Source organism: Lissotriton helveticus, chromosome 8 (assembly GCF_964261635.1).
Source record: "Lissotriton helveticus chromosome 8, aLisHel1.1, whole genome shotgun sequence".
NCBI lineage: Eukaryota > Metazoa > Chordata > Amphibia > Caudata > Salamandridae > Lissotriton > Lissotriton helveticus.
Genome location: NC_136069.1, coordinates 1,504,223,506 through 1,504,246,337, shown reverse-complemented (window position 1 = coordinate 1,504,246,337; position 22,832 = coordinate 1,504,223,506). Strand labels below are relative to the sequence as shown.

Below are 22,832 nucleotides of genomic sequence, written 5' to 3'. Positions count from 1 at the left end.
CTTATTGTGCCACCCACCAAATTAGCAATTTAAAACATGTCTCAAGCCTGCTAGTGCAGCCTGCTGGACAGTTTAAAGTGCCAATTGGACCAGGCCTACACCTTCCTTTTTAATATATATATATATATATACCTCACTGCTAAGGTAAGCCTTAAAGGCCCATTGGAAATGATGCATTGTTTTTAAACAGCGGGGCTTATGGTACACGTTTTATATGTCCTGGTGATGAAAAGATCATGCATTAGTTTCACTACTGTAAGGGCTTTCTCTCCCCTTGGATACCATTGGATTACCCTATTACATTTAGTCATTTAATAAATGTTTTACCTTTGATTGTGCAAAAAGAACAATTGATGGACAGAATGCTGAACAATGTCAAACACTCAACCCCAGTACAGAGATCTGGGCATAAATCCATTGTTTTTTTGCTCACCATGAGTTTGGACCTCACCATCTGCAAATCAGTCTCGACCCTGCTTCCCTTGGGAATAGCCCAGCTCGAACAGCCAAATCAGGTCCTCCTCAGATCTAAAAGTATAACTATTTTGCTTACACCATGATGATTCTGTAGGACCTAATAATTTCCTGTGCAAGAAAACTGTATATAATCCCCAGATTTTGGGGGTGAGCCTAAGGTTTCCGGTGATCCTACTAGGGATGCTTCCTGTTTTCTTCTTGATTTTGCTGCTCACTTGGAACTTGGACTTTTCTGATTTTGTACATTATTCTTTATTTCGCTAATTACAGAGAGCCTTAGGGCCTTATTATGACTACCGCCATAGTAGTGGTGGCGGTCCAACCGCCATATTTTGACTAAGGCGGCCTGACCACCACAGAATCACTACTATTGCCTGGGATCCGTGATCCCTGACGGTCTTGCAGCGATGTGAGGCGGGTAATATGCTGGAGGTGGTGCTGCAGCACCACCAAGCATATTACTAGTTTCCTCAATGCCACATTTTTCATGGCGGTGCGACCGCCATGGAAAGTGTGTCGTTGAGGACACAAAGGGGACCCACTGGGCCACTGTTGCCTCTGCACCAAGGGATGCATGCACGGGGCACGTAATGAGCCCCCCTGTCTGCATGCCTCTTGGTTCATGCAGGGCATGGACTTGACAATCCATGCCGTGCAGGAACGTGCAATGGCGTTCCCATTGTGGTGCCTTGCTAAGGCTCATGCATGAGCCCTAGCACTGCACTGCTGTGGGCTTGCCGCCGCAGAACTCAATATGGTTTTGGTGGTGTGGCAGCGGGGCGCTGACATGGCTGCCTGCTTCCACACCGCAAAAGTCATAATAAGGCCTTAAATATCAATGACTTCATGCATTTGCATTTACAATTTCTTTACTGTACCCTTTGAGATTTTATAATACATGTGTACAATATCTATTTCTGTTCTAGAGCTCAATTAGTGAGTCTGCCTTACTAAATTGACTGTATGTTGATGTACTGTAAGGTGCTTTATCTCGGGGACACATTGCTTCATGAAATTGAGGTTTAACACCATCTCCGATTCATCCACCCCTGAGCATGCTGTTATTTTGGGAAGGTACATTTTTAGGTTTTCCTGGCGCTCACAATAGCGAAAATGGAGAATGCAGGTGTCCAATATTGTCTATCAAGGCAACCAGTCTATCATATGTAACCCTGATGTAGGTTTGAAGATGCAGGTTGAGTACCTTCCTTCTATCTTCTATAACTATTCGCAAAATAAAGAATTGTTCACCTTTTCTGCATTGAGTGAGATAATGGCCTTTTCCCATTGGTCTAATTCGCTCTGTACCATAATCATGAGTAGCCATCCAAGACATTTGTCTTTTTTCCCAGGAAAAATTCTGTCTGGTTAGAATAAATCAATGTACAAACAACCGTCTCCACTGTCCTAGTTTTTATTTTGCCAGTGTCATCATGTCACATATAAATAAGGGCAGTGCCCTGAAGGCGGAATCCGTATAGTAAGGGCATGGCACTATGTAAGCAAAAAACAGAACCTCATCATCCGTAACCTTTTTAAAAAGTGTTGTTAGATGCAATATCAACAAACCCTGTATTCCAAGTATTATTCTGTTCCAAAACTATCATCAGCAGGTACCCTGTGCGGTATCATACCCCTCAATGTCATGAGAACCTGATGCTAATACAGATCACAATTCAGTACTTCTGTCTGCTCTCCACTCATATATGTTAATATATTAGTCCACATTTGGTTATTATCCTATCCACGTGAGCTGTGTCTTCTAGCGGATTTATGGAATACAATTTCCCATAGTCTTTCCAGAATGGGTGATCAGGGCTGAACAATTAATACATCACTGTCTGTCAATTTTCAATGCTAGTTTGTGAGTTAGGCCTCTCTCACTTCTGGTCATTCAGGCAAAACACCTATGCACCTTGGTCCCCTCCCAAGATACTTGTGCATATTTGCCTATCCAGTCTGTAGTCGCTATGTTCTATCCCTTTAGAGAAGTGAGTGTATCCTCAGACATCTGTGTAAGCCTGTCCCACTCAAATAGCCATGTATGGCAAGCAAGCTCATCAAGTTTCCTTCCCATTGATTTTGTGACTTCCACCTCAGATGCCTTGTATATATAATATTCAGGCCTCCCAGATAAGTGAAAAGTATTCTATGGAGGCTGCCCATGTGTCACAATAGTGTTGTATATGCTGCTCTCATATAGTGTGCCTAAGATTCTCATCCCTGAGTGCCAAGGCATGCAGGCGCCATGACAGACCTCCCTTTTCACACCCATCTATAAAGTATGCCCAAAGGCAAGTGGTCTGGCAAAAGTCTTGGCATTGTGTTTACACCCACGATTCAGAACTTCAGAGATTATTGGGTAAGCATTGTTTCAATGGTAGTGTGAGGCGGGTGGACTGCCTAATAACAGGAGTATATCCTGGGGCCTCTGTTGATTAACCTGCATCAATAAATGAGGTGCTGGTCTCAGCAGGTTGTCTGCAGCACTAGTGATAAGTCTGTGCGATAATGTTAATTTGTCCAATAGTAGATCTGCTTCAGAGCAGTCAATGGTCCCCAAAACGTAATTTAGTAAAGGCCATGCTTAGTAGAAGCTGTGACCAAAGGCACAGCAGGGCCTGTGTTACAGACCGGGTGCACTGTAACCGTGTTTGACAACGGCGCACCTTTAAAGAAGTAAGCCGGGTGCAGACGGGGATAGTGTGCCCTTTTCCAAGTAATGCGATGCCTCCATGGCAGCCAGAAACTCACGCTGCCCTGGGGCAGTGCATTCAGTGAACTATGGAGCGGGTGACTGAAGCAGCCGCCCTGTCTTTCTCTGCCACCTGCCTATATTAAAGGGGGCAGAGATGCCGCAGCAGGCGGGTGCAGTGGGTGACCTCAAGCACCAGGGGGATATTGAGGGGGTCCAGAAGGCTACCCTAAGGGGGTGCAGTCACAGTGCACCACCTCCTAAGGCCCTTGTTATACCATGTTTGCCTCTGCGACCGCATCCATACTAGAGCACAGGTGCAGCGGCAAAGTGGAAATGAGGGAACACCCTCTCAAGATAACTTTGGCGCTATCAGTATTACAGAAGGGACCACGCTAGTGTCTGCCACCCCTTTCGTAAAAAACACAGTACCCTGGTGTGCACAAAGCAGGCGCACAAGCACATTGCGCCTCGGGACACTATGCGTCATACTTTCTTTTAAAGACACAAGGGCATTGTGCGTATCAATTTCTTCACACATTTCACTGCACATGAGCTCTAAATAATTATTTGGAAGAGTAATGTACCCAACGATCAGGAACAGAGTAGGAGAAACTGCACTTTTCAGTCGTAGCTGTAAGAGCACAAAATAATACCAGGGCCTCCTTTTAACCACAATGCTCCAGCTCAGATGAGAGAGAATCTTGCTTAACAGGTGCCTGGAAGTACAAGGCACATGACCCTAGAATGAACCTTCCAGCCACATCAGTTTGCTGGAGTTAAGGTTTGCCTAGCCCTTAAAGTATTTCATCTCTTGATAACTTTCAAGCCTGCACGTATGCAGACATTTTTCAGCTGCGTAATATACCTTTAAAGCAGAGACAGACATGATTGAGCACTGACTAGCAGGAAGTTCAGCAACGGTAGCTCAAGTATAAGGAATGTAGAAGTGGACACATTAAGCAGATCCGTCGCACAAAATGAAAAGGATTCTCAACAACAAAGTGCTTACGGTTTTTCGGCAATGCAGCACTTTTTAATAGACCCTCATGCAGGCGGCGACTCACATTTCTGCCACATGAAGATGGTTGAGGAAAAGTCAATTTGGGGAAAAAGGAAAGTGACACTACTTACCAGCTGGCAAGAATGGTGCACTTACAGACTTTGGACTGCACACCCTGGTAAAGGTCAGAGGAGACTTTGCTGGTCGGGCACGTGGCGTGCATTGATAGACAATCTGCCCAAGTGACCTCTACACACCCAGAAAAGGTTAGGACACATACAGGTAGATTCATGAAAGAAAAATCGTCTCGCAAAGGGCCAGATTCTGAGATTCTGGCCCTTTGCCAGTGCAATTTTTGCATTTGGGATTAATCATCCCAAATGCAAAAATCGCTAATTGTGAAATTGCATATTTGCGAGGAATAGCATTTAAGGAATCTCTATTTGAGATTCCTTAAATGCAATTCATTAACCAATTTTAATTTGCGAATTCGCAAATTTTGGCCGCTATTTACCAGGAATTGTAACTTCGTGGTAAATAGCGAAAACATAGAAAAATGCACTTCAGTGCATTTTTCTAAGTTGCATGTTACACACACACGTCCTTTGGACATGTGTGTGCGCAACACATGTGTACATTTGCATTTCAGGGGTGCTACAGGGTGTCCTTTGGACACCCCTGCACCCTTGAAATCGCATCCTTATTTGCGATTAGCAAATTGCTAATCGCAAATAAGGAAGATGTAGGAATCGCAATATTTTTTGCAATTCCTACATGAATACCGTTTTGCTAGTCCTTAATAGCGATTGCTTATGAATCGCTATTACAGACTCGCAAAACGGGACTTTGATGAATCTAGCTGATAGTTTGAATGAACCTCCATTCCCTGGCCCTTTAGTGTTACAGCTGAATTCGATGTAGTCCGCTTCATCCATTGGCAGCAGCATGGACAAGGACAGGGGTGATGACAAGCAACAAACCAGCTGACTATGAATGTTGGTTCTCTGGGGCACATCTTTTTTTGCACCGGTTTTATGGAGGAACGATTGTTCCCAGCTTGCCTGTTGCCACTTAAGTGGTGATAGTTGTATGGGGGATAAAGTGGGGATTATTTTTCGGGCTGGAAAGAATGCTTCAAGCTGAGACCCCATATTTAGTAGGAAATAAGTGAAGGGCGTTCAGGCTCTCCAAGGGTTTGCAAACTGAGAAACAATTGGCCTAGGCATATTGGGAGGTGTGCGGGGCACTGGGCTAATAAAAACGTGAACAACTACAGGGAGAAAACAAGTTGGCTGGTACAGAATCATTCAGATATTTGCAACTTCATCATGCTCTACAGGTGAACACCCCTGAAATCCAAGGGGCTGATGGACTATCTGCCTGCATCACAATGATTTACAGAACTATGGTGAATAATTTCCCTAAGGAATTAGGATGTCTTAGGTCCAAATAGGGGAGGGATTATGCCACCTGTGAGGACCCCAATTGGGAGTGAGCTCCACTGCATCTTTGGAAGGTTATGATACAGGGCAGGTTCAGACTGTACGAATCAAGATACAGTGCACAATATACTGCATAAGGTTAAGTTTGCAGTTAATGGGTTAGATTTTGAGATTGTGGGATGAAGGCCTTTTCTGATCCCTCTGGGAGTGTCCCAGATTATGACTCTTTTGGTAGGGTATGTGGGAATACTCCTCAAGGTAAAAGACATACACTTCTAAATACACACGAAACTTGTGCATCTGGTATGTGGCCTGTTATGCGATGCAAACATAGGGGTTCCTCAAATTGCTTGAGGGCATGACTTGGTATAAAAATATGGGCCCGTGTATGGGGGATAAAAGGATGGTTTATGAAAGTAGGGGGTTGCCCCTTTAAAATTGGGCTCTATGGATGGATACCTTTAGCTGGACTTTGGGGCTTGCACACACATGAACTGCATCTGAGTGCTATTATATGGTGATATGATAGAAAGTTGACTTTTACTTTGTATACAGGTCTGCCATATGCTACCAGCAATGAAGTTGATACTGCTGTATGATAAGTGTTATCTTTATCTCTGTGCCTTGTGTCATTGACACTGCAAGAACTGTTATGTTGTTTGCTTTACTCAGGAAAACCTGATAAAATAAAAATAATGGTATTTTATGGTGAGTTCCTCTACTGGAGTGACGTATGGCTCAAGTCATTCCACAAGGAGTCTACCCTCAACAGCTCCAGAACTGTGGCAAAATATTCTGAGGTATATCTATCCAGCAGTGACGTAAATTTTAGTGCATGGTTTCGAGTCCTACTTGTGTGAACTGCAGTCCTTGTGCTGATGCGCAGTGGGTCAGACTTCTGAGGACAGTGATTCCCTAAAGCGATGCGGCATTCTTCCCCTCTTGTTCCTCCTCAGGTCTCGGATACAGACACCTCTAGCTGTCTGTAGGCAGACCTATTTTTTATCAATACATAACAGATACTAAAAGTGGGCTCTAGTTCTTGCCTCTTGCTCATGTGTGGTTGGTTTTGTTGTCTCCGAAGTGTGCTCCTGATTCAATGCCTTTCCTCCCAAATTCTTGTGTTTGTCCCACCCAGGAGCATTTCAATCTCATTAGTGATCTGATTGGATGAGTCGTGTCCTATCACTGCAGACCTGCAGGGACTCTTTATTTATTTCAGATTTAGCAGTCCATGGGTCTGCCTGAGTTCCCTAGTTCTCTTCCACCATGTGCTCTCTATCATCCCCTACTCTCCAATGCAACCAACCCACTGTATCTCCCATCCTATCCCCATGTTTAAAATAATTTTTGTTAATTGTATTTTTTTTATGAGGCCCTGGCAGTAGCAAAGTGCTGCAGGGTCGCTTTCTCCCTCACGTGCACTTGTTTTGATTTTGTTTTCTGACTTCAATGTACTTTTCGAATGAAATTAATTCGTAATTGTATAGCGCACTTATACCCTGAGGCGTCTTGGCACTGTACGCTTACCGCTGTGGAACCCTTCCTCGCTTTTCCCTGTGAAATGCCTACTCCTGGGCACCCCCAAGGTGAAGCCAGGCATCCCAGCGCTGTTGGGGCCATTGTGGAGATTAAGCAAGCTATTGCCCAGAGTTGCAGAGTGGGACCCATGATTAGAATAGGCACCGAGGCGAGAATTATCAGGTCCGAGGAAATTGAGCCCAAGACCCGCCGAGGCAGGAATTGAACCCTGGTCCTGGGCCAGACCTCTGCACCAGGGTCTGCCGCTCTAACCATTGAGCCACACTTCTCCGTTTCTTAACTATCATAATAAGTGTCTCTTCTTCAATAAAATGTTTAAAGATCTAAAAATGTACTCAAGAACGTAATCAACTCGCCTCGAGACATCAAACGATTATAAGTATGAGAAAGATCCCCATTAGCTTTATGGCTAAGTATCTTTTCTATCTTCATGTTGCTATGTCTTCCCAAGGAATTTACTGTATGTTGTCTTTCTTTAGATCTATCATTTCCTGCTCATGTCGCTGCCTACCGTGGGGATCTGGTGACTCTTCGAAGATTAGTAGAGAGTGGAGTTATTACCATAAATGAGCGAGATGATAAAGGAGCTACTCCAATGCATAAAGGTTAGTCTGTGTAATCCGCTAATGTTACTTCTCATTCTGTGCACATGAGGAAATGATCCAGTGAATCAACCTGGCAACTAATGAAGTTTCACTTTTGTTAGAAACACAGAGAAAAGCTATAGGCGGGTGGGATACTCCATCAGAAATGTTGCAGACATCCTGTCGAACAAACCCATTATTCCTCATCTCTGTTTATACTCTGTGGAACTTCCATGGTTCCACCGGTGGAGCCTGCGGGCTCTACCGACTGAGACCTTTCACTGATGGGCCTTCGGATATTGGGCCACCTGCCAAAGTACCTAAGACCATCTGCTAAATTCTGATTTTATGTAATTTATGGTGTCATCAATGTTATTCTTTGTGATTATTTTTCATTTAATTTCTGAAGTCTTAAATGTATTAAGGCACTGGTATGTTAATGTAGTGGATCTTAGGTTTTGGATCAGAACCATAATTCCTATTCAAATTACGTTTTGTTCCACAGATTGTGAAAGGGGTTCTTTTATATAAAAGATTATCATGAAACCTTGCTAGAGAACCATAATGTATCTTAAGCAGTGATTTATTTTGCAAATTTCCTTTTTCTCCTAACAATATACTTTTTTTCTCTGCCCACAGTATATACTGTAGTACACAAAAAAGCGAGTGATGGCATGCTTGAATTAATCTCAGCCACTGATAATTACTCAGGCCGCATCTCAATTCATTGATATTTTGCAAGCCATGCCACCTCAGTTTGGACCTAGCCATATGCAAATCACACTTCCAATGGGAACAGTCCAGCTCGAACTGCCTGGCCAGGTCCTTCCTGAACTGAACTACAAGCAACCCCGTACAGGTTTCACCCTAGTTAGGACTCATCAGCCAGGTATAGTTTGTTTAAGTGAGACAGTCTGCACAGGACCCACTTCTGGGCATACCTGTCCTAATTAGGGCAACACACTTACGTATACAAAAAAAGTGATGGGTGGAAGGCTTAAATTAATCACAGCCACTGGTAATTACTCAGATTGCATCCCAATCTACATTATGCAAATCAGTCTTGACCCTGTTCCAATGGGAACTGTCCAGCATGAACAGCCAGGCCAGGTCCTCCCTGAACCAGAATACAAGCAACCCAGGACTGGTTTCACCCTAGTTAGGGCATATCAGCTAGGTATAGCTTGGTTCCATTGACACAGAGTGCACAGGACCCACATCAGGACATATCTGTCCCACTTAGGGTGACCCACTAAAGTATAAAAACAAGTGATGGATAGAATGCTTGAATTAATCTCAGCCACTAGTAATTACCCGCACCCCAATCAATCATTATTTTGCATACCATACTACCTCAGCTTGGACCAAGCCATTTGGAAATCAGTCTTCACCCCGCTCCAATGGGATCAGTACAACCTGAACTGCCAGGCCAGGTCCTCCCTGAACTGGAATGCAAGCATCCCAGAAGGCAAAAACACTTTGAATCAAAAGACTCTGGAACCAAAGATCCAGTAAGGAGTCTGTTCACTCCACTTTATACCACTTCATTCCACTCTACCCCACTCCATGCAACTCTACTCTGTGCCACTGTAAACTACGCTACTTTATGCCACTCCACGCCACTCCACCGTACACTATGCCACATCACTCTATAGGCAACTTCATGCCACTTCACACCACTCCACTCTATGCCACTGTGCTCTACTCCACTGTACTCCACTCTACATCATGCTGCTCTATGCCAGTCTGTGTCACTCCACTCTACCCTATGCCGCTCCACTCCAGTCTATGCCACTCTACTCTACTTCATTCCTGTCTGCTCCTCTACACTCCACTACTTTATTCTATGCCACTCCACTCTATGCCACTCCACTCTATGCCACTCCACTCTATGCCACTCTACTCTACGCCACTCTACTCTACGCCACTCTACTCTACGCCACTCTACTCTATGCCACTCTACTCTATGCCACTCTACTCTATGCCACTCTACTCTATGCCACTCTACTCTATGCCACTCTACTCTATGCCACTCCACTCTGTTCCACTCCACACAATGCCTCTGTCTGCCACTCTACTCTACGCCATGTCTCTCCAGTGTTCTCTGTCACTCCAGGCCACTCTAAGACACTCTACTCCAGTTCACTGTATTCCAATATATGCCACTCTACTCTACACCACGCCTCTCTACTCTATTTTACTCCAATCCACTCCACTCCATGCCACTTCACTCCACTATACTCCATTCCACTCTACACAACTTCACTCTACGCCACTCTACTACACTACACTCCATGCCAGTCTATGTCACTCCATCCCACTTTACTGTATGCCTCTCTACTCCACTGTTTGACACTCCATGCCTCTCTACTCTATGCCCCTCAACCCTACTCCCCTATAGGCCACTCCATTCCAACCTATGTCACTTAACTCTCCTCTACATCACTACACTCTGTGCCACTCCACTCCAGTCTTCGCCACTCTACTCTACGTCACTCTTCGCCACTTCACTCTACTCTACCATTCCACTCTAAGCCATTGCACTATGTCACTGTACTCTACTCCACTGTACTCTATTCCACCTCTATTCCTCTTCACTCTAAGCCACTCTACTTTACCCCACTCTATTGTGCGCCAGTCTGCTCTGTTCTACCCTACGCCACTCTACTCTATGCCACTACACACTACTCTACACCACTCTACTTTACGCCACTCCACTCTTTGCCATTCCACTCTACCACACTCTATATCCTTTCACCCAGTCAAGGCAACTCTGCTTTTTGCCATTCTACTTTATTTTGCTGTACTCTACTTCAGTCTACTCTACACCACTGTAAGACACTCTACTCTGTGACACTCCACTCTATGCCACTCTTCTCCACTCCACTCTATGCAACTCTGCTCTACACCACTCCACTCTATACCACACGCCACTCTACTCTACAGCAGTCCACTCTATGCCACTCTACACCATGCCATTCCACTCTGGGCCACTCTACTCCACTTTTTGCAACTTCACTCTACTTTGAACGGCTCCATGTCACTCTATGCCACTGTATGCCATTCCACACCACTCTATGCCACTTCACTCTATGCCACTCCACCCCACTCAATGTGCCTCCACTCTATGCGCCTTTATTTTATGCCACTCCACGCCACTCTACTCCATGCCACTCCACTCTAGGCCACCCTATGCCACTCTCCCTTGGCCATTCTACTCTATGCCACTCCACTGTACGCTACAACACTCGACTCTACACCACTCCTCTCGACTCTGTGCCACTATATGCCATTCCACTCCGCTCTATGCCACTCCTCTCTACACAACTCTACTCTATTACACCCTATATCACTCTACCCCACTCAGTGTAACTCTACTCTATGCCATTCTACTCTATGCTGCTCTACTCTGCATTACGCCACTGTACTCTACGCCACTCTACTCCACTCTGTGCCACACTACTCTATGCTACTCCACTCTACACCACGCCACTCCACTCTATGTCACGCTAGTCCATGCCACTCTACTATAAGCCACTCTACTCTAAGCCACTCCACTCTGCTGTTTTCTAGGCTACTCAACTGTACACCACTCTAATCCAAGTCACTCTATGCCAGTCTACACCATTCCACTTTATGTGGCTCTGCTCTACACCACGCCACTCTACTCTATGCTATTCCAGTCTGTGCCATTTTAATCTATGTAACTTCACTCTAAGCCACTCTACTCAACTCTGCGCCAACCTACTCTACACCAACCTACTCTACGCCACTCCACTCAACTCTACGCCACACCATTAACTTTTAGCCATGCTGAATAGCAGCCACGGTGCTGTGCAATATGGCTAAAAAACCTTGGCAAAGCCATTAGCTTACTTAGGCGAGACCCTTTGCCAATGCTTATTTTTATGAGGCTTTGGAACAGCTTACCTGCACTCATTTTGCATATATAACAGTCCTTTATAGCCTGAGGACTTGTTGAATATTAGGCTCAGTCATTTATATGGATGTATACCAAGCAAATGGAGCATGCATTTATGTACACTTATACCTAATGAAACGATTGGCATGGATGAGTGGCAATCTTTGCCATTTACTGAATTCTCTAGAGTGTTTTGTTGGACAATGCGATATAATATCTAATGTAAACAAGTTAATCAGATCTAGTAATCTAGGACAATGTAATTATGTAGCATGTAAAGATGACTTGCTACTGAAAACCTGTGCTTTGCCCTTTCTTGAGTTAGTGCACCTTTTGCTATTTTTGCACCTGAAAAGAATTAGGGCAACCATCCTTTAGTAAGTACCATCTGTTCTAGAGCAGCCGGTTAGGCCCAACTGGTTTAACATATCAATGGATAGCTGGTGGAGGTTGAATTCTAGGAGATACCTCTTCTTGATCTAGCATTAAATAATCTTATTCTCTGAGGGTTTCTGAATTAAAAAAGGTGGTTCTATTTTACTATACTGTTTGTGACATATTCCCTCGGTCCAGACACGTGACTAGGAAAAGACTGATATCAGCATTTAGCATTTATCAGTGGGTCTTTCACGCGTAAGATCTATGCTCATACTCAACTACGGTGGGCATGGCTGTGAGAATAATTACATTCATAGTGTTTCTTGACAGTTCCTTGGTTAATTAGCGTTTACATTTTTTTAACCCCTTCGGGGCTGATGACGAGCTGAGCTCGTCATGAGCGTAACGTGCCGTGCGCTGATGACGAGCTGAGCTCGTCATGTAACGCGGTAATTTGAAAAACGCAGCGCGCAGCGGGAAAACCGCTGGCGCGCATGCGGTTAAACTGTCAAGTTCACGATATAATTACTGGGAGTCGCATTCCCGGTACTATCTAGTCAACCAAAATCCATTAATAGTTGGCTACTAAGGTTTCGAATCTAAGCATGCCATTACAGACAATGATACAATAATAATAATTATATATAATTTCCTTGCTGACGTCCACAAAGTTATGATGCTCAACACTTTGTCCTAGAAATGTTACAGGGAGAAATGTGGTTGATACCAGCCTCAATTAGCCATGAACAGTCCCTAAGAGGATGATCAGTGCATAGAATCTGATGCTACATCCTCTGGAAGGCTGTGAAGTTGTGTTCCTAGCACTCTTAATAACTATATAAGTAGTAGAAACTTTACTTTTCATCACATTCCTGCATAGTGACATTCAATCTTAGTTCCTTTTTTCACTTCACCTGTTTCCTTCCTTTACTTCCTACCTTGCTCTCATTTTTTACTCCCTTTCTCATCCTCATCGTCACTTTGTCTGTTTCTTCTCTTTCTCATAGAACACTTGTATGACAGGGAAGAGCGTCACTGCATAGGTCACTCAATGTGCCTTGTATTACCAGTTACAGAGACTGATACCTGTTAATTACACTTTCAGAGTCTTGTATACATAATCATAAAAGGAAGGATTTTCCCATTCATCAAATATTGTCCCTCGCTTAATGATAGTTACCACACAAATATCCACTTTGTCCTAAAGATGGTTCATACCAATCGAGCTTGTCAAAAGATGCTTTTCAAATAGTCTAAGTTCTGCAGGGTTTTCAAGCAGCACTTTACCACATAACAGTGGCATTGTTAAGATAAACAGTGGCTTGTTGACTCTAGAGGGTGGCTGAGCGAACCTGGGGCTGCTTGGTGCCTCCATTCCCAGCCTTGTTATAGAAGGTCGTCAGTGTAGACCTGTAGAAACAAGAGCTGCCACTGGTTCTGAAAAGTCTGATTGTGTTTCTTGCATGTCATTTCGCTTCAAGGGAATCTGTCATTCTGCCCAGTTGGCAGATTTACCTAATTCTTGGAGTATACAACCTTTTATTTTTGGAATTGCCATTGTTTATAAGAGCAGTATTCTGAGGGGAACAGGGGAGAGCATCAAACTCAAAGAGTATATTTATTCCATTGTTTGTTTCAGTAGCGGGTATAACGTGATAGCTTCTAAACTGAGAGTAGTGTAACTATGCAACCGCCAACAGTTTCTGCTTCATGGACTTACAGGTTTCCCCAAACCCTTTCCTCTGCCACACAACATCCATGCCAATTCTGGTGAATATGAGCCACTTTCTCTAGGGTTTTGGGTTAGTCTTTCAAAAAGTCTTGCTGCACTAAGTAATCTCTATAGTTGAAAGTAACAAACACTTTAATTGATAAGCATTAAGACTCAGGTTAACCTATTTGATCTGCTATATTTTTTAATCCATTTCTGTTGAATGCTATTGTTCATCTGGTCCTTTGGACTACTCAGGAGAAGCAAAGGCTGATTTCGAAGTATTTTTCTTTACAGTTCTATGGTTGTTATGTGAGAATTTGTTGATCTGCTATTTTTTGCTTTAGTTGCCTGTGAAGGTCCTTACTTCTACGTACTTTTGAATACATATTTCAGTAAGTAGCAACTCCAGTCTCACCAAGGTGTCCAGGCCAACTTAACAAAGAAATGTTGATCATTGAGCTATTTTTAGTGTGTAATATCATAAACATGTTCTACTTTCCTCTGGTTTTATTCCATTGTCTAAAGAGAAGTACATTAAAGAGTTGTTTGGTACTGTTTCAAATTTCCGGTCACATTCCATACGACAACCTTTACTATTTGATGTTGCCAAGTTTTGGTGAATTCGTGTAACATGCTTCTAATAGTTTTCTATGATGTATTTCTCCTGTAACGGAAACCCAACAAAACCTGGTCCAATTTTGTATGACACGGAAAATAATCTCCATTATGATGTTTTCAACAACCTACTTGTTGTTTTTGTGACGGTCATTAGTCTCAACCGTTTTGTTTTACAATTCTTGATGAGATTGAGAGAAACATTCTCTTTGACTCTTTAGGCTCAATGAATACTATTAAACTCATATATTTGATTTTTATTTAATTGATAATTTATTGTACTGTTTTTATTAAATTAGAATTTGAAGATCTTTCATTGGAGATTTATTTTATCGCAGCATTTTACTGTCTCCTTAATTATTTTCTATACCGAATCTGCAGAAAACTGCAAATGATTTCATGAACATTCTATTTCCTCCTTGTACAACCATAGAGTTTGCCGCTGTCCGCGCCACCCGCAGGGGAGCATGGGCGGGGCAGCGCCCTAGTCCCACACGACGCGCGAACTCAGCTCGGCAACGCCCCTTCTGGCGCCCACCTCCAAATTCTAACAAGGGGAGGTCTCAATTGGGAGGAGGGGCGCCCCTCTGGTATTTAGGTTCCCAGCGCCAGTGCTCTGCCTCTTTTCCGTCCTTCGGCTCTCCCGGCTCTGCGCTGTTGATGACGAAAGAGAGAACATCCCTAGCATTTGTAATACCCACTTGACCCACAAAGGAAATTCTCCGGCGTTACAGCCTATAATTTAAAGACCATTAGACCGTTCCTCTGGTTGGACCAGATCTAAATATTCTGAAAGGGGTGGTTTAATCATTATCTTAACAAGCCCCCTTTTTAAAAACTTTGATCCACCAATTAGGGGATTTGTTGGGAAATTGATCCAATAACTGGCTTTGCCCAAAGTAACGCATAGCTGCATCTAATTTGGTTCAGAACAGGGTGATAATCATGGAATTGCTTTGCATATTTAATCACTGTAAGAACATGAGAACAAACACTTTCTAGGGATTGCCTTGACAAGAGCTCCAAAGTTTGCAGCCCGCTAACGGAATACTTTGAGTTCAAAGAACTATTTGGAATTAATAGTATGTTCCCCATTTCAAAGAGTTAAAATAAACAGCCAGGGGAGAGAGAACATGTCCGGAGCAGAGGAAATGGGTTGCCAACAATTGGTCAGGAACTAAAATCGCACGTCGACACCCATTATGTTATTCATTCCCTCAAGGTCATCACGGGCGCCAACCATTTCCAGTCCTGGGTTTATGGCAACCTATGCACCCCGGGCGTCGCAGTCGATATGTGCTACCGGGTTTGCAAAGAAGCCCGATAACTAGAGGTATGCAAAACATGACGGGTTTGCGAATTACGCATGACGATCCCAAGATGAACATATATTACGTGACATACACTTTGCATTGTGAGCTGCTTTTCTCTTTGCGTGTATAACTCAATAAATTTTTTTTTTTTTAAATTATTGGGCATGAGAAAGGTTGAGGAGTAAATACCTCGTACCAAGAGAAAATGTCTTTCAAATGAGGCGTTTTTCTTTCCACTAACATGAGCTGCAGGTGAGCAAAAATAATGGAAAGTTTGGCATTATGTAAATGACAACAAATTTTCCTCACTTCACATAATGCGAAATTCTGCAATACCCGGCATAACAAACATTAATTGTAAGCCTACAGACAACTGTGACTGAGGTCGAAAGCCAATATATGGAGCAAAGGACTCGCAACCCCCCTAAATACTTATGTGAATTTATATAGAATGAAGCTGACTGCGAAGCAGTGGATCAATGGACATTATTAGAAAAGGGGGTGCATTAGAGCCAGTGGCGTAACACAAGTTTTGTGTCTCTGGCAGATCTTTCGAGGGGTCTGCGAATCGGTACCTCAGTGGTATTTTTTAAGGCTTAGGGTTGAAGTGAGGCCCTCTGGCAGCAGTGGGGGGCCCTGCACTGCAGGGGTTGCAGGGCCAAAGGGGCAGAATGAGAGGCTACGGGATAGCCGATGGCCAGATGATCCCCCATGAGTTCGTGGGTCAGAGTGGGGAGGGGTGGCATCTGGGGAAAGCCTTGATTGCCAGAGTACGACAAAGTCACACATTGGTCAACAGTAACCATTGGCTGCTTTTGTGTACTTAGTATGATAAAGGTACTTCCACCTCCTTGCAGTATGCACGAGAAAAAAGTCAACTTTCAATGATGCAATGTTGCAGCCTTATATAGCTTTAGGAGCAGCGCTTGAAGAACGGTGGGTATTGCACTAGCCCCCTTTTGTGCCAGAATTACCATTGCAGTACATTTTCATGTCCCGGGGTATAATACATCCAGGCCACAGTTAAAGTTTGATGATATTGCGTATATTCATTACATCTAAACGTATGGAATTATCACTGGGGGTTAATATAAACATACAGACCAAGCAATGGATCCTTTCATGCCTTTAGTAGCTAGAGGAAGGTTAGGAATACTGACGGGGGGCTTGGACCATTACCCTATCATCAAGCATTGGGGGATAGCAGGCTCTTAGGTGTCTTATGGGACGGGCCAGGGCCGTTGGCAGGGACATGACGGGACCCCAGCGAATCCTGGAAGCCTATAGCTCAACATGTGACCCACTATCTAGCAGCCGTCGAAAAAGCTAGGAGCCACTGAGCTAATCTGGTCTGAAATTGTTCCCCGCAAAGCATGGAGGGGCGCACGATCACAGGTGGCAATAGAACAGTCATAGTCCCGCAAGAGAGTCAACAGGTCCATGCAGAAGTTCATGGAGAAAAGGGACTGGGGTTTATTAGGCACGCATTCATACAAGAAAGAACAGATGGTTATTACGAGAGCGATGGGGTGCACTGTCTGGGTTGGGTATGGATGTTTTCCTCCTAGACGTACAAGAGGATTTGTCAGCGGCAGGTTGTAAGTAGCAGTTTGGTGGGGGGCTCTGTCATCGACGGGGGCCTCCTCCAGAGCTGTGGCGGAGTACAGGGCGATCTGGAAGCAGACGGACAGTAAGGGTACCTCTGCGGCAGAATGGTACAGTAAGGGTACCTCTGCCTGGCACTGTAAGGGTGCCTGAGCCAAGGACCTGGAGCCGAAGGAGGTTCCGGGAAACCGCAACGGCGCCCCGTTAGTCCTTCGGGCGGTCGGGGGGCCTGAACCGACCGGGGGTGTGCCACATCGCCCCGGCCTGACAGGGGGGGCGGGCGGGAGTATAACAAAGTGGAATAAAGGCACCGTCAGAGCATCGTCTCGCCGTGCAAGATGGCTCCTTAGGCAAGCGGGACAGCGAGGGGCTGCCTGCTTTGGATCGCCTGTAAGATGACCCACCATAACGAACGTCATACCATACTTGTGTTGTATGAAATAAACCTGCAGCAGTTCTTTCCCATAAACATGCCTCCTGAGTTTCTGTTGGGAAATATAAGTGTGTATTGCAAGCAGGGGGAGCGCATGGCGGTGTGGGCACTAGTACTGTAGTAAAAGAAATAAGCATACCTCTATAACTTGGTTTTCTCCAGTATCTGGAACCAACAACCAAATACATTCTGTTGAAACAATATTACCTTGTTTAGCCTCCACATTTCCTCTGATATCTTAGTTGTATATCTATATATTTATACGGAGTACTGCACCAATTTAAAATTCTGGTTTTGCTGAAAAAAGACCATGGTGCTTTTGGATACAATATGAATCTAAGATGGTAAAAGTGTTATGTGAAAATGTTGAACCTGAAACGTACAAATAGTTTGACAGTGATAATGAGACATTAATATTTCTTTGATGAATGTGTGAGGGTTTGACATTTTATCTTTAAATCCTATGAAAAATTACAATCACCGCTCTTATAGGTATCACTAACTTGATACTATAATCTATTTTTATAGGATGTCCAGGAAGGAATTTAAGTAAGGGGCCACCTATCTGTCACGTGATGAATATTTTCTTCTTGCATAAGGGTTCGCCAATGACATATCCTCATGAACTATCAGATTCCTAGCACAATGTTGCAATCCAGTTTTAATTAGATATGTGCCGGTTACTTGTTTATATTTTTTTATATGATCTATTTCACTCATTGCAGCTGCTGGACAAGGACGGATAGAGTGCTTACAATGGCTGATTGAAATGGGAGCTGATCATAACATCACAAATGAAGCAGGAGAAACACCACTGGATGTGGCTAAAAGGTAGTAGCCCAATGATGCATGAATTTTGAAAAAATTTTATTCTGTTTTTCTGATCGATGCGAAGCATGATCACCAAGCAGTAAGATTCAGCAACACTTACTTACTCCATCCTCTGTAGACATATAGGACTTATCACCAGGGAGCAGAATGGTTTAACCCCTTCCGTGCTCCCGTTGGCTGTCGCGAGCACTACTTCGCTGGTGCTGCGAACGGCCAACGGCCGACGCAGCCCCGCCCACTCCGTGGAACTCCCGCACTGGTTAAGAAAGGGGAAGAAGGTACAAAGAGCGACATTGGTGAAGTTTTGTTGTTTTTACAGTCTTGATGCATGAGTCAGTTCCAAGTCTCTCTGTCGTTTGTTTCTCATTGAGTAACTGATCAAAGGTCTTCTTGGGGGTTTACCCCAGGCCTCAGCCACAGTATCCTTATACATCTTTCATTCATTGTTTTAAGGGGACACATTTGTAGCATTTGTAGCATTCCTGTTCTGCAGCCTAGCGCTAATGCCTGCACCCTTGCCCCATTGAGCAAGGGTGCCTGTGTTACAGGCAGGATTGTTGTTGTGCAGAAAGGAACACCTTACTGCACAAAAACAATGTAACACACGTAGAAGGAGGGTAAAACGAGGAGAAATAAACATATTTCTTCTTGTTACGCCTCACCTGGGAAGGCTTAGCATTTTGCCGAATTCCCAGGTTTACTAGCCGTAGTGATTCTGGGAATGCGCCAAAATCCATGGGTGGATGCGTGAGAACACTCAAGCTCCACTCATGGAACTCCTTCCCAGGGGAGTAATGCAAGCAGCGACTTGCGCTTCCGTGTCTTATTCCAGATTTACTGAGCCACGTAGAGCCACGCAAGGTGCTTTGTGGGGCTTAGTAACTCTCACTGAAGCCCACGTGTTGCCTTGCTCCTCCTTGCGTGACGCAATGGCAACGCATGGGCTTCGTAAATCTGAGCCACAGTTCTCTTTATCCAGTCCTGCCTGCTAACAGTCACCCATAATAGACTTTCTGAAATATTGCGTTGTTTGATGATGTCAGCTTGGGTTTAGAGCGGCACTGTGACATCATGCATTTGATGCCCCTGTTAATAAATGTGCCCACTTTCCCATAGGAATCATAATTTCATGTTTTGATATATCCTTCCTGGTCATTTAATAAAGAATATTCCTGTATAGGTCAGGTGTACATGTGATTCTACTTTTGTTCTTTTCTGCTGTATTTGAAGAAAGTACCAATCAACCCTTTCATGGCAATCACTTGAACTTCTAGAACTATGATGCTTTGTTTCTTGTCTCTGAGTTCCATATGATTGGCTGCCGTCTGTGACATTTCCTTAGTGTTGTTTATCATCGCATATTGTTCTCTTGTAATGGTAGCTGTATTTATCAAATTAAACACCGCATTTAAGTGAACATTTCCACATTTTCTTTTTATTACCCACTCTTTGTGCTCTGTACTGATTCAGAATACTTCTTTAAAGAACATCAGGGTCTATCATGTGTACATGAGAAATCTATCAGAACTTGTGCTGGGCGGACATATGTTAGATCCTTGGGTGAAAATCATACATTACAGGGACCTATAATTAATAATTTGTCACTGATTCGGAATACTTCTTTAAAGAACACCAGGGTCTATCATGTGTACATGAGAAATCTATCAGAACTTGTGCTGGGCGGACATATGTTAGATCCTTGGGTGAAAATCATACATTACAGGGACCTATAATTAATAATTTGTCAGACGTAAGAAATATGTAGCCTGAAAAAATGCACTGGCGAGTCTCGATTTTTTTATATAGCATAATCACCATTTCTACTGCCATATAATCTCTACATTGGGATAAAGTTATCCATATAATTTCTCTGGAAGCAGAGTAAACACACAGGAACCATTCCTTGGGCAATGTACTAAGGTTATTTGCACTTGCAAACCTTGTGATTCAGGATTTGCATTCACAAGACACCTTTTCACAATGTAGAAATCCGCTTTTATGAGTCAGAGAAGCCTAAGGGGTTTTGCCAACCTTTCTAAATCTAAATCTCAAACAGGAGGAAGCTTGAAGGAGGCATGACCCTACTGGTTGCAAGCCTCAAAGTAACCCCCCAAACGTTTGTAACCCAGTAGCTTCTCAAACTGTTGCAAGGCTACCACGTCTGAAGTTGGGGCGGTGACTGATTTGCAAAAGGGGAAGCTGTCGCATACACCCTCACAAAGGCAGAACATTGAGAGGCACACATTCATTTATTTATTAAGTGAACGTGGTTGCAGTCTTTACTGATCAACAGAGTCTTACATAACCCTTCTATGTGCATCCCTAGAGGAAACATGTATATAGATTATCTCTCTCCGCCCAGTCCCCCTCCCCAGAGACCGCTCATCTCACCTGCACAGCTTTAGGGAAGGTGCCTCTGATCTTCCTGTGCCCTCTCACACACCAGGCACTGCCCACCTCTCCTGCGTATGAACTACATAGACTTCGAATAACCCGTACCACATCCTCCAGCATAAACCGAGACCCCAAGAGACATTCGGAAGGATTTTCAAATGTCTTTGCATAGCAAATTGTAGATAGTGATGTCTTTTGTATTTTGGGATTTTTTTCTACTTAAAATTCCAGCACAAGCACAACAATGCAGTTGCCAGCTGGACAATTATACAGTCAACTACCCATAGCTCAATGATCAGGTCCATAACAAGCACAATTAGCATAATAATTTCCAGAGTCCGCAAGGCTCCAAATTGCTTCCATACATATGAGAACAGATAGGGATGTCTAAGGTAAATGTGGATGGATAAGAGCAAAGTCTGATACTTGAATGTGAAGTCAGCATGGTAACAGAAAGAAACAATACATGACTTGTGTAGAAACCGCTGTTTGGAATAAATCCACCCTGATTTACAATGTCTTAAGATCAATATGCCCTTTGCCAAGTGTAAATAGTGCAGGCCTGGGTTTACACGAGTCTTTCATTTAACACCTTCACTGCGGCGGCTATTCCGCCGCAGTGCTAAAGGTTTGGGGCGGCCGCGTGGCGGGCGCATGCTGGTGACGGAACCGCTCCGTCACCAGCGTCGGTTGAGCTGTGCTCGTGACGGAGCGGTTCCGTCACGGCCCGCCCCGCTCAATGGAACCCTCAGCGCAGGCGCGGAATTCGCGCCGCGCATGAGCGTTCTATCGAGCTGGGCGGGCCATGACGGAACCGCTCCGTCATCAGCACAGCTCAACCGACGCTGATGACGGAGCGGTTCCGTCATCAGCGCCGAAGGGGTTAAATAACTCTGAAAGGAATACTCTTCTGCATGATCAGGCAATAACTATTCTCCTTATGGTGTATGCGCCTGGTAGTTCAGGGCCGTAGAGGATTGTGTTGAAGTATTCTATCAGTAATGCTGCCTTAAAACTACTCTAAAAAGCATACTTCACAATACACAATATGTCTAAAATAAAACAAAAAACCTAGACGAGTAGCCAGACTATAACATAGGGTAAGTGGTTCATTGGTAAAGGAAAACTCTACCAAAGTGCCAATAAAACTGAATCAGGGATATTTTACCAACATTCCATACCAAATTTATTTGGGAATAACAATATTTTATTGACCAATTTTTGGAGCTTGGGGATATGTGTTATGCTACATTTCCCTGAAAAATCCACAGAATTAATACCAAAATGTGCTATTTGAATCTTTGTGGAAGGAAATCCCTCAAAACTTAAAGGTGACAATGTTATGGACTATCCCTAATCATGCATTAAGTGCTAGCTTGACTCTAACAGGCATTCCAATGTTTTTTGTATTATTTGTTTGTTATTAATGATCCATAGCATGAGTATTTAGTGGTGGACCAATATTTACCAACTAGCAGAAACTGATGCCCATTCATTTGACTACTTACTTTTAGGTCTGGCTTGACAGTACAGCTCTGAGCACAACCAATTTTTAACAGTATTTGAATATGCACTTAGTGTGAGCTTTGGCTCCCTCATAGAGGATTGCTTCTTTTTCACCCTCTAGCTTTTTGGTGTGTCATTTCACCTGTAAGGAAGAGCGTGCACTGCAATTTACAAAGGGCTATTTAATGTATTTTCTTTCACTGCAACATACTTTTTAGGTCTGGCATTAGCCAATACCTTTTGATTTTACTAAAACTATATGTGTTATATACCTATTTATAGGGGCTGTCAGCTAGCCCTTTTCATTCATTGGTCTGTTACTATGTCATTCAGATTCGTCTTCCACTCACGGTAGTGAGTGGATCACAGTTTAGTTAC

At 43.8% G+C, this 22,832-nt stretch overlaps 1 protein-coding gene across 3 annotated transcripts in view; it reads left to right on the top strand.

Moving 5' to 3' along the window:
- ANKRD42 (ankyrin repeat domain 42) overlaps positions 1 to 22,832 on the top strand; it is a 322,945-nt gene that overhangs the window by 229,525 nt on the left and 70,588 nt on the right. For all 3 annotated transcript variants that reach the window (XM_078656238.1, XM_078656237.1, XM_078656239.1), the window contains exons 7-8: positions 7,639 to 7,764; positions 18,449 to 18,554. In XM_078656238.1, coding sequence (XP_078512364.1) covers positions 7,639 to 7,764; positions 18,449 to 18,554 — 232 coding nt within the window. The remainder of the gene's footprint in view (positions 1 to 7,638; positions 7,765 to 18,448; positions 18,555 to 22,832) is intronic.